Here is an 8,878-nt window from a genome sequence, read left to right on the forward strand (position 1 = left end):
TCCATTCCTGTTCATGCACATAACATGTGCTTCAGCTTAACTTTCCCACAATCTTATAGTTATCATCCCCTGCAACATTTTAATATTAAGACGTTTTTATGCTGATTTGCTGGCCTACTCGTTAGTTGATACTCTCCACTCGTGCAGCCCGCTGCTCATTTGCTGCCCACGCACGCCCTGGCCATGCCCTTCTGCTTGTCGTATTTGTGCTTGTGTGTTTATATAATAATATTTGCGGCTCATAATTGCATAAATTTTTAAATTGAACATTTTGCGCGCACCCTCGGCCCCTGTTTGACCGCAGAGCCCAGCAGAAGCTGGAAGCCGAAACCAAAACCGAAACCAACCCGGTTCATTGTGTTGGCTGCTTTGGCATGGTTAGGTTTTGGTTTTAGCTTAAATACGTTTCAAATGAAATTAAACATGCCCGCGGTACCCAACAGCAAATTGAATTACGGCCTCATTCAGTGCCTCCCTCGCGCTCTCTCTGCCTTTCTCCGTCTCTCTTTCTCTCGCTCTCTCTCTGTGTATACATAAGTCACGTGCTTGTTTCGAGACTCTCAAGAGGCCTGTGAATTTCAGTTTGAGATAATCATCCTCATCCAGACATCGGTGCGCCTCGTGCTCGCTCGAGGGTAGGCCTGTGCGGTTCGCTCCTAAGCGTTCCCAAATCTTTATCTAGTCACAAATGTTTCCCTAAACATTTTCTCAAATCTCTCAACCGCAGCTACCACTTGACTTCTACCTAATTGTTATGGCCAAACATAAATTCATATATACAAATAAATTCATATGTACTTTTCCCACTCTGCGTCTGCCACATAGATGCTTTGGCGATTCGACTCGATGCGACGCTTGGCATGGCTTGGAGGTGCATCCAATCCGAGAAAATCGAAAAGATTTCAACGCGTTCCACTAGAAATCAAGTGTGAAATTTGATAAGTGGCTGAACTGTCTGAAGATCACCGCTCCAGCTGGTCACAGGAACTGCACTCTTCTGCTCGCGCCTCGAACCGAGGCGGATATTTGGAAATTGGAAAAACAATTCCAATTATGAATTACGCGACGTTTTATGTACATTTTATGACTGCCTATTAAGATTTGTTGTTGGCCGCAGTGTCATAAAGGAAGATCGTAAGTCTCGAATTCAGTTTGAATTTTCTTCTCAAGGGTTCTTATATTGTACATGGATATGTTTGTTCTGGGAATCTATTTTTTAGAGATTTATATTCTAATTTATATTTATATAGTTATATATTTATATTATATTTTCATTTGCCAAGGGTTTACTAGCCTGCTCTGCGCTTATAGTTAAGGGTTTTACCTCCTTTAGAGATTTTGCTTAAGAGTCGAGAGTTTAGCGCTTTCGATATGAAGGCAGCCTCAGGCCAAATTTGATTTGTTCTTATATAAATCACTTATATATCACTTTAACATCCTTCCACTAAGTAAAACCTTATCAAAAATCCAATTACTCTTAAATATAACCAGTCATAGACAGAATTGAGCTCGCTTGATATTCCAAGGATTTTGGTTTGGCCTAATGCTTGGGGCTTTGTGCTCTTTTCATGTTGAGCTCCATTTGTTATAGCTATCACATGCAATGCTCATAAGACCTAGCTCTACCCCTCTCTAAGCCCACCCCCTTTACATGCCCTTAATAAATGTGCTGTTCGCCTTTCTCCGGGCTGGGCTGGAGGACTTGTCTCACGCTCCGGCACCAAATCGCTTAAGGAGCTGCTGGTCAGTAACTTAGTATTTTATGTGTATGTATAAAGATTATATGGTCATACACGCACACACACACACACACACACGCATAGCACTAAAGACACTAAGCACGACAAAAAGACATTAAACACGACAACGAAATAAAAAAATATAAGAGAAACAAAACATTGAAATTCCTTATCAGCATTTCCGCTTTTCGTGACCAATGTCTTGACTCTGCGCACGTGCCTCAGTGTGTGTGTGTGTGTGTGTGGAAAGGAGTATCAATTTCGCACACACACATGCACACTCTCATGGCTCGTGGTCCGTGTGGTCATGCAAAGGTTATAGAAATGGAAAAGCCAAGTGGCTTAGGCCAACTTTGTGTGCGCGCACCTGTCATTGGCTTTTCGGTGGTTTCAGTGGTTGACGCCACAAAAAGACACGCCACAAAAGTCAAGTCAAGCTGCCCCGTCAACTGGGCGCAGTCTGGTTATCCTGGTTACCCTACATTATTCATAAATATGCAAATCGCCCTGCGCTCGTTGTATGTAATAAATTCTGAAGGCTGAAAAAGCTTTTCAGCGTTCGTTTTCCTTGTGAATTTACTCAGCACAGCGAAATTGTTGGCCCGGGTATATGGTTTACCTAGAATGTCTTTATATTCTTGATTAGTTACAGAATACATTTTGATAAAAAAAAAGATTTTTATGATTGGTTTTATGGGCATTACACGAGACCTATAGCAGCAAAGCTCCCTACCTTGGGTATCTCTATTCGTTGTACGGTATCTTCCAGTCGAGCACTCCCCACACAGTTGGCCACACATACTTACTTTTGGCCGGCTTGCAAGTCTTTGGACATGTTTAACACTCAATCTGTGCGGCAACTCCCAGGCCGAGGGCAAGCATATGCCACATTACCTCCGAAACAAATTAAATCGTTTCGCATTCGACTCGAAGCAAGCAAACAGCTCGGGCATAACCAGCAGCATCAGCAGCAGCAGGAACTGTAAGGAGCAACTGCAAAGGACTATTACTGCACACATGCTCGATGCTCGATGCTCGATGCTCGTTAGGGGCGGTCGATGGTTGGTCGATGTGCGTGGCATGTGGTGGGCGTTGCCTCAGCTTTGAGCACACACACACACACAGGAACAGTCAATTGTGCTCGTAATCTATGGAAACCACACACTCAAACACACACACAGGCGCATACAGACTCTGCTTTGTTGTATCTGCGAACATACATATGTCTTGGGAAATGTTTGCATACCCTGTATAACGAAATGTGGTCAGGTCACTCTGTAGTACAAGGAGTTGGAAAAGCAGTTGACCTGGATTCTTAGTCATATTTTTTAGTATTTTTTGTCATCAAATAATTGTGTCATTAAATAATAATTAATTAATTTAAAACTTATGACTAATATTACAAACATCTCTTTCTCGGTCTCTCTGATATTCTCTCTGCTTATATCTGTCTGGCTATGAATGGAAATACGCGTTGTGGGCCGAGCTTACGATACGGGCCATTTCTATGTGACTAAATAAAATGTTCGCTGGCTGTCCCACTGATTTCGTGATCAAGGATTTGTCGGGGCAGCCCACGATCAAAGCTTAGAATTACTGCAGTTGATGTAATGGATATTTCGGTATCAAATATTCCATTCGCATGTTACGTCTTAGTTGGCACTCCACAAATGTCCTCCAGTGTTTAAATTCTTTCGTATGGCACTCCTCGGACCTGCCCTGTAAATAGATCTGTCGCCTGAGTTCCTTCCAGATGGGTCTATGTTTGTGTTCCTCAGCTCTTTTCACCTGATGTAAGTAGTCCTTAACCTTGGGAAAATTATAAATTGTTGTCTTGCCCACACACGCGGTCCCAAGGGTTCCTCTACATAAATAATAAAATATATAAATAAAAATATTGCATTGCGATTAGATACTAAGCACATTTCCGAGCATGGTCGGAAACTGAAAGAAATAGATCGGATGTCAACTTCAAGTTTAGCCATAGAAATATTTGTAGTATGATTCAAGGCGTAGCAGTTTAGGAAGGGATCGACTGTATGGAAGGTAGGCTAGGAGCCACATTACCAAGATCTTAAGGCATACTTGTAGACTCAATAGCTCTGCCTTGATTATATATGATATGATCGAACCACAAGCGGACAGATAAACAATTCCTTAATGAAGTGCTCGAAAGCTGCATGCCAAGTGTCCTCCACTTGTAAGACTTATATGCCTCTATAAATTAGATCGCTGAGAATATACTTAATGCTTACAAGGGATAATAAGCCATGATTGCTTCTGAATCGACTTTAATACGCTCAAGCGTAACTGCTTTATACATTCGAAAGCGCGTATCCTGCCATACATTACCAAAGGTAACGCCCCAAATCTGATAAACCCAGTTGCCCTTGTGGTCCTTTTTGAAATTAGGTATTGATACTTTGTAATCTGGTGATTCCTGGCTAGTAGTGCTACTGTCTGGCTTTACTGTGATGGAACTGGTATCTGTGCTATTTGCTGCTTTGGTATTTGCAGTCATCTGCAGTAATTCTGTGCTTAGCTTTGGAAGCTCTTGACTTTTAAATCCGAATAGATTCATGTCTTTTGCCTGATTGTTGCCAGCCAAAGGTGGATCAGGTTTTCGGGTATTATTATTATAGGCCAGGTTTCCTTTCGTTGCTACGTACAAATTCACAGAGAGCGTCATCTGCAAGAACGGGCTCAATAGACACGGCCCAGGTAAAAAGATCGAAACTCACTTTAATTTGCCACGCGGCAATCGCCAGTAAAAAGAAACCGAAATTTACGTAAAACATTAATATATTAAACAAAAAATTTGTATTTGTTGCGTCCAATTCAAATTCTGCCTCAACTCTGGCTAATTCTGAACAAATCAGTAAGCCACATGGATTCTTCGTTCAAAATAACAAAGGGGTGCTCGAGTCGGCTGTGCATGACTAGGCGATACCCTAGCTTCCAACAGAAATCTTCATGCCATCAATGTCCATCCTCAGTGGCCTTCGCAAATCCTGAGGACTCTTTTATATTATAGCTTAGTTTCGGCTAAACTCGTCATAAATACAGACTAAGGTACTACAGCTCTTTAACTCTGGATTCTGCTACCCACACTGCAACCGTATATTTGCCTGGAGCAACCTCATATAAGGTAATTTTTATTCTGGACAGCTCTTAACTTATATTACATAACACATTAACATAACGTTGCATACGAACGATGCGCTCTATGCGTCACAAGATCTGACTTGACAGATCGCTAGCTCCGGCTGGACGCGAGCCGAGAGCTTAGAATCCACTGCCCATTTGATGCATCGGATACATGGGAATAATAGCCTCCATGCGCATATTGCGTCTAACTGCGCACTCTTGATAGTCTTTCCATGTGCTGAACTTTTTTGCGTCGTGACACTCCTCGGAGTTACCCATTTTATAGATGTGCAAGCGCAACTCTTGCCAGATGGGTCTACTTTTAATTGGAGAGCTATAGACCTTACGTACCAGCCAATTCTTTACGATAGGCACATTATATATTGTTGAAGCGCCCATGCAAACGGTCGAGAGGGGGCCACTGAGAGAAAAGAAGTTATTTTATAGTATAAGAAGTTTCGGATTATGTGGTATTATTTAGGCCTAATCTGATACGCATACAACTAATGCAAGTACTTACTCCGGATAATATTCTTTGGCCGCATTGGAGTCTATTTTCATGCGCTGCATGGTCTGCCCGGCGACAAAGCGGGTATCCTGCCCCACTTTTCCATAGGTAACTCCCCACATGTTATACACCCAGTTGCCCATACTATCTTTGATGAAATGGGGCAGTCCGTTCGGAGAATCCCCACCACCGGCACCACCGGCTCCTCCGCCACCACCGCCACCACCGCCACCACCGCCACCACCGGCACCACCGGCACCACCAGCACCACCACCGCCACCGGCGCCACCAGCACCACCTCCGTCACCACCAGCACCTCCGGCGCCACCGGCGCCACCGGCACCTCCAGCACCTCCGGCGCCACCGGCACCTCCGGTACCACCTACGGTACCACCTACGGCACCACCTACGGTACCACCTACGGCACCACCTACGGTACCACCTACGGCACCACCTACGGTACCACCTACGGCACCACCTACGGTACCACCTACGGCACCACCTACGGTACCACCTACGGCACCACCTACGGCAACACCTACGGCACCACCTACGGCACCACCTCCGATAATGCCTCCGGTAATATTTCCGGTAAAGTTTCCAACAACATTTCCAATTTCATCGACAACTTCTCCGCCAGTACCATCAGCACCACCAGTAGCATCCGCACCGCCGGCACCTTCGGCCTCCCCTTCATTACCCGCATCATCAACTTGCTTCACGATGTTACCATCATGACCGAGTCTCCCATGATTGAATGCCCCGTCACCACCGCCATCAACGCTATTTTTGCTCCCCTTTGGGAGCTGTCGCGTCTTTGGTTTCACCGCACTGATGGTTGCGTTCGGCTTATGGGCTTGATTTCTATTTCCAAATAAGCTCATAACAATCGGATCGGACTGGCTTTCATCTGCAGTCATTAGATTCGCACTTTTAACTTTACGCGGAAAGGCAGCAGAACTGTCCAACTGTAAGCCGATTAGGCAACCGACTGCCACGATAAATAGCAAATTTGGCTTCAACATTTTTGAAATACACTATACTAGAAATTTGTGTTTGCTTCATCAAATTCACGCTTAAAATGAATTTTTCTTTGGTTTTGAAAAACATTGGATCCGAACTCAAAGAGTTCGCTTTTAAATATAATATGCTCCCAAAATAGCAACGGGTATGTGTATCTCGCCTATATACGAAATGCCTACTTTGAAAACATCTTAATGAATTAACAGAGGAAAGAAAAACTAAAGTTCATTTACTGGCTCATATTGAGAATAGAGTATACTAGCTTCGTGAGGTATCCGTCAAACTGTCCGTGCGCCCAGCTGCCTGTCTGTCAATGAAGCTACACGTAGATCTCGGACGTGGCGAATTGGCAATGAATGTCTTGCAAAATGTTCCTCCATTACGAATGTACAGGGTATCTGCAAGTTGGTTGAACTTCTCATTTATTGCCTTACGTTAATTAGCTTCTCAAGAATGAACATTTTGCGCAACGATAGTTTGCTGAGGAGCCGCCGAGTCTTAGCTGGTAGCACATTTAATAAATGTCCTTTTCGGCCATTGTTTGAGGACATTTTTTGTGCGAGCTTTGCCAACCAGCACTAATACATACAGCCAGCCAATTTGACGGCGACTCTCGACCAACGTGAGAGCTGGCAAAGGTCTATCATTGAATGTGCTGTGCTTGGGCGTGGGCGTGGGCGTGGGCGTGGTTGGCGAAAAGCACTTAAAGCAGCCAGAGAATGCGACTAAAATGCGTGCAAATGCGCTGGCCCCGTCGATGCATACAATTAAAATTATGAGCATAATGAAATACTTTATTTCACATACAATTTCTGTTTTAATTTAAATACCCTGGAAATGGCCAAGCGCCTGCAATTGGCGTATTAGTGTGATTTATATTTCATAACTGAAAAACCTTTTTGGTCATGAAATTATAATGAAAGCGAATGGTTTGCGCTCTTAGATCAGTATTTGAATAAACTTCGATTTTAGGTTCCGTCATATTGCCTAGAACGCCGTTCTACTAAAACTCTTCTTACTCTCTTACAGGGTATCTCTCGGTGTACATTCATCCTCCAACAGCTTTTTTGCCGTTGTTATAGCTGCTGCTGCCATGCTGCGAGCATTGCAAAATGGCAGTTTACGCTTGTTTGGCATTTTGTGGCAACGCAAACAGACCCCCCAAAGCCCCCAAACTTACCACTTACCCATTAGCCATTACCCATTACCTTAGCCAGTTGCAGCTTCACCTGCCCAGCCATCGAGTGGCATACTCGAGCATGTCTTTACATCTCTTTACGCTTGGCTATAGCTCAAAGTGCTTAACTGGCTAAAAGGGGGCCGCCCGTGAGGGGCAGACAGCACAAGTTGGCTACAAAATGGCAGCAACCCCCAAGACCCCCTAACCATAGACCAAGTAGCGCATATGCCAAAGAAATCTGTATATTTAGTATACATCTATATAGATGTATATAGTATATAGGTTGATGATAAATGCTGAAAATTCAATTATGCTGGATGTATGTTGAGGCGATAAGGGCTCGCGTCTGAAGAAGGTCGGACATGGTCAGATAGCTGGACGAACGGGGGAACCCACATTGTATGATCTCGAGTATCTTTGTTTGTATTTTTAAACATTTATCTGGCTGGCCACAACAACAATAACAACGACAACAACTTAACTTAGTTCTGTTTGCTCAGCACAACTTCAAACAGTTTGCACCAGAGCAGAGCCTGTGTCGTGACACGCGACACGTGACACGAGCGAAAAAACGTTTAGTAATCGAAATGAATCTGAATCCCATCTATATGTAGGAATAAGTCAGATCATCGTTGCAGTGACTGAAGTATGTATGCTGCTCTTCTTTGAAAACTGAAGTGAGAATATTTAGTGAAAGCTGTTCAAATCGTCTTGAAATACATAGATTTGTTAATGAATTTGTGCGGATTGATAGGTTAACAGATCGATTCGTTTGGCCTTTGACTTACCTTAAAGAAGCTATGAAAATCTATTTAGAATAAATTATATTATAATATATATTATTTACTCTTCATGTCTCTTCTCCCTGACTATCTGAGGATAACTCAACTTCTTCTAGCATTGTGCAACACGCGCCCATCACTGGCTCCGCGCCCAGACACTGCTCGCCCTTTGTGTTCTTCACTCACTTGATCTGGCTTTGGGATCTGTATCTGTTTGCTGTGGCCAGGGATTGTCTGAAAATCGATCTGCAGACATGGAAAATGCCAAAATACGCAAAAGTCACGTAGTCAGCACCAAATGGAAACAGACAAGAAAGAGGCCCCCATAAACCATCTGGGCTGGCCATATAGACAACGCTAATGGGTCCGCGCGATTTATGCAAATATCGTTCAACTGATTCGTATTCGAACTGAGCTGAGCCCGTAATGAGGCCAGCTGCAAATTAAAAAAAATTAACCTAAAGCAAAAGAAGTAGATTTTATATATGGAGTGCTGCTG

General features: G+C 43.6%; 2 protein-coding genes across 2 annotated transcripts; both read right to left on the reverse strand.

Moving 5' to 3' along the window:
* Nucleotides 1-3,133: 3,133 nt before the first annotated feature.
* LOC111605509 lies at nucleotides 3,134-4,799 on the reverse strand. Its single transcript, XM_023324061.2, has 3 exons — nucleotides 4,481-4,799; nucleotides 3,995-4,428; nucleotides 3,134-3,603 (listed from the first exon to the last, which is right to left on the reverse strand). Exons 1-3 carry the CDS (start codon nucleotides 4,535-4,537, stop codon nucleotides 3,333-3,335), a joined length of 762 nt encoding a protein of 253 aa, XP_023179829.2. The 5' UTR covers nucleotides 4,538-4,799; the 3' UTR covers nucleotides 3,134-3,332.
* A 225-nt stretch (nucleotides 4,800-5,024) lies between these two features.
* LOC111605583 (uncharacterized PE-PGRS family protein PE_PGRS20-like) lies at nucleotides 5,025-6,502 on the reverse strand. The gene is made up of 3 exons (XM_030224536.1): nucleotides 5,714-6,502; nucleotides 5,407-5,542; nucleotides 5,025-5,307 (listed from the first exon to the last, which is right to left on the reverse strand). Exons 1-3 carry the CDS (start codon nucleotides 6,417-6,419, stop codon nucleotides 5,025-5,027), a joined length of 1,125 nt encoding a protein of 374 aa, XP_030080396.1. The 5' UTR covers nucleotides 6,420-6,502.
* Nucleotides 6,503-8,878: the final 2,376 nt, after the last annotated feature.

Source organism: Drosophila hydei, unplaced genomic scaffold (genome assembly GCF_003285905.1).
Source record: "Drosophila hydei strain 15085-1641.00,03,60 unplaced genomic scaffold, DhydRS2 tig00008114-arrow-pilon, whole genome shotgun sequence".
NCBI lineage: Eukaryota > Metazoa > Arthropoda > Insecta > Diptera > Drosophilidae > Drosophila > Drosophila hydei.

Coding starts and splice junctions, on each gene's coding strand:
- LOC111605583 (XM_030224536.1), bottom strand. CDS start 6,419: ATGTTGAAGCCAAATTTGCTATTTATCGTGGCAGTCGGTTGCCTAATC. Junction 5,543..5,713: donor CGGTGGCGCCGGTGGCGCCG/GAGGTGCTGGTG, acceptor ATTTCATCAAAG/ATAGTATGGGCAACTGGGTG. Junction 5,308..5,406: donor GCCAAAGAATATTATCCGGA/GTAAGTACTTGC, acceptor CTTTTCTCTCAG/TGGCCCCCTCTCGACCGTTT.
- LOC111605509 (XM_023324061.2), bottom strand. CDS start 4,537: ATGTTTTACGTAAATTTCGGTTTCTTTTTACTGGCGATTGCCGCGTGG. Junction 4,429..4,480: donor TTGCCGCGTGGCAAATTAAA/GTGAGTTTCGAT, acceptor CCGTTCTTGCAG/ATGACGCTCTCTGTGAATTT. Junction 3,604..3,994: donor ATCATGGCTTATTATCCCTT/GTAAGCATTAAG, acceptor TTATTTATGTAG/AGGAACCCTTGGGACCGCGT.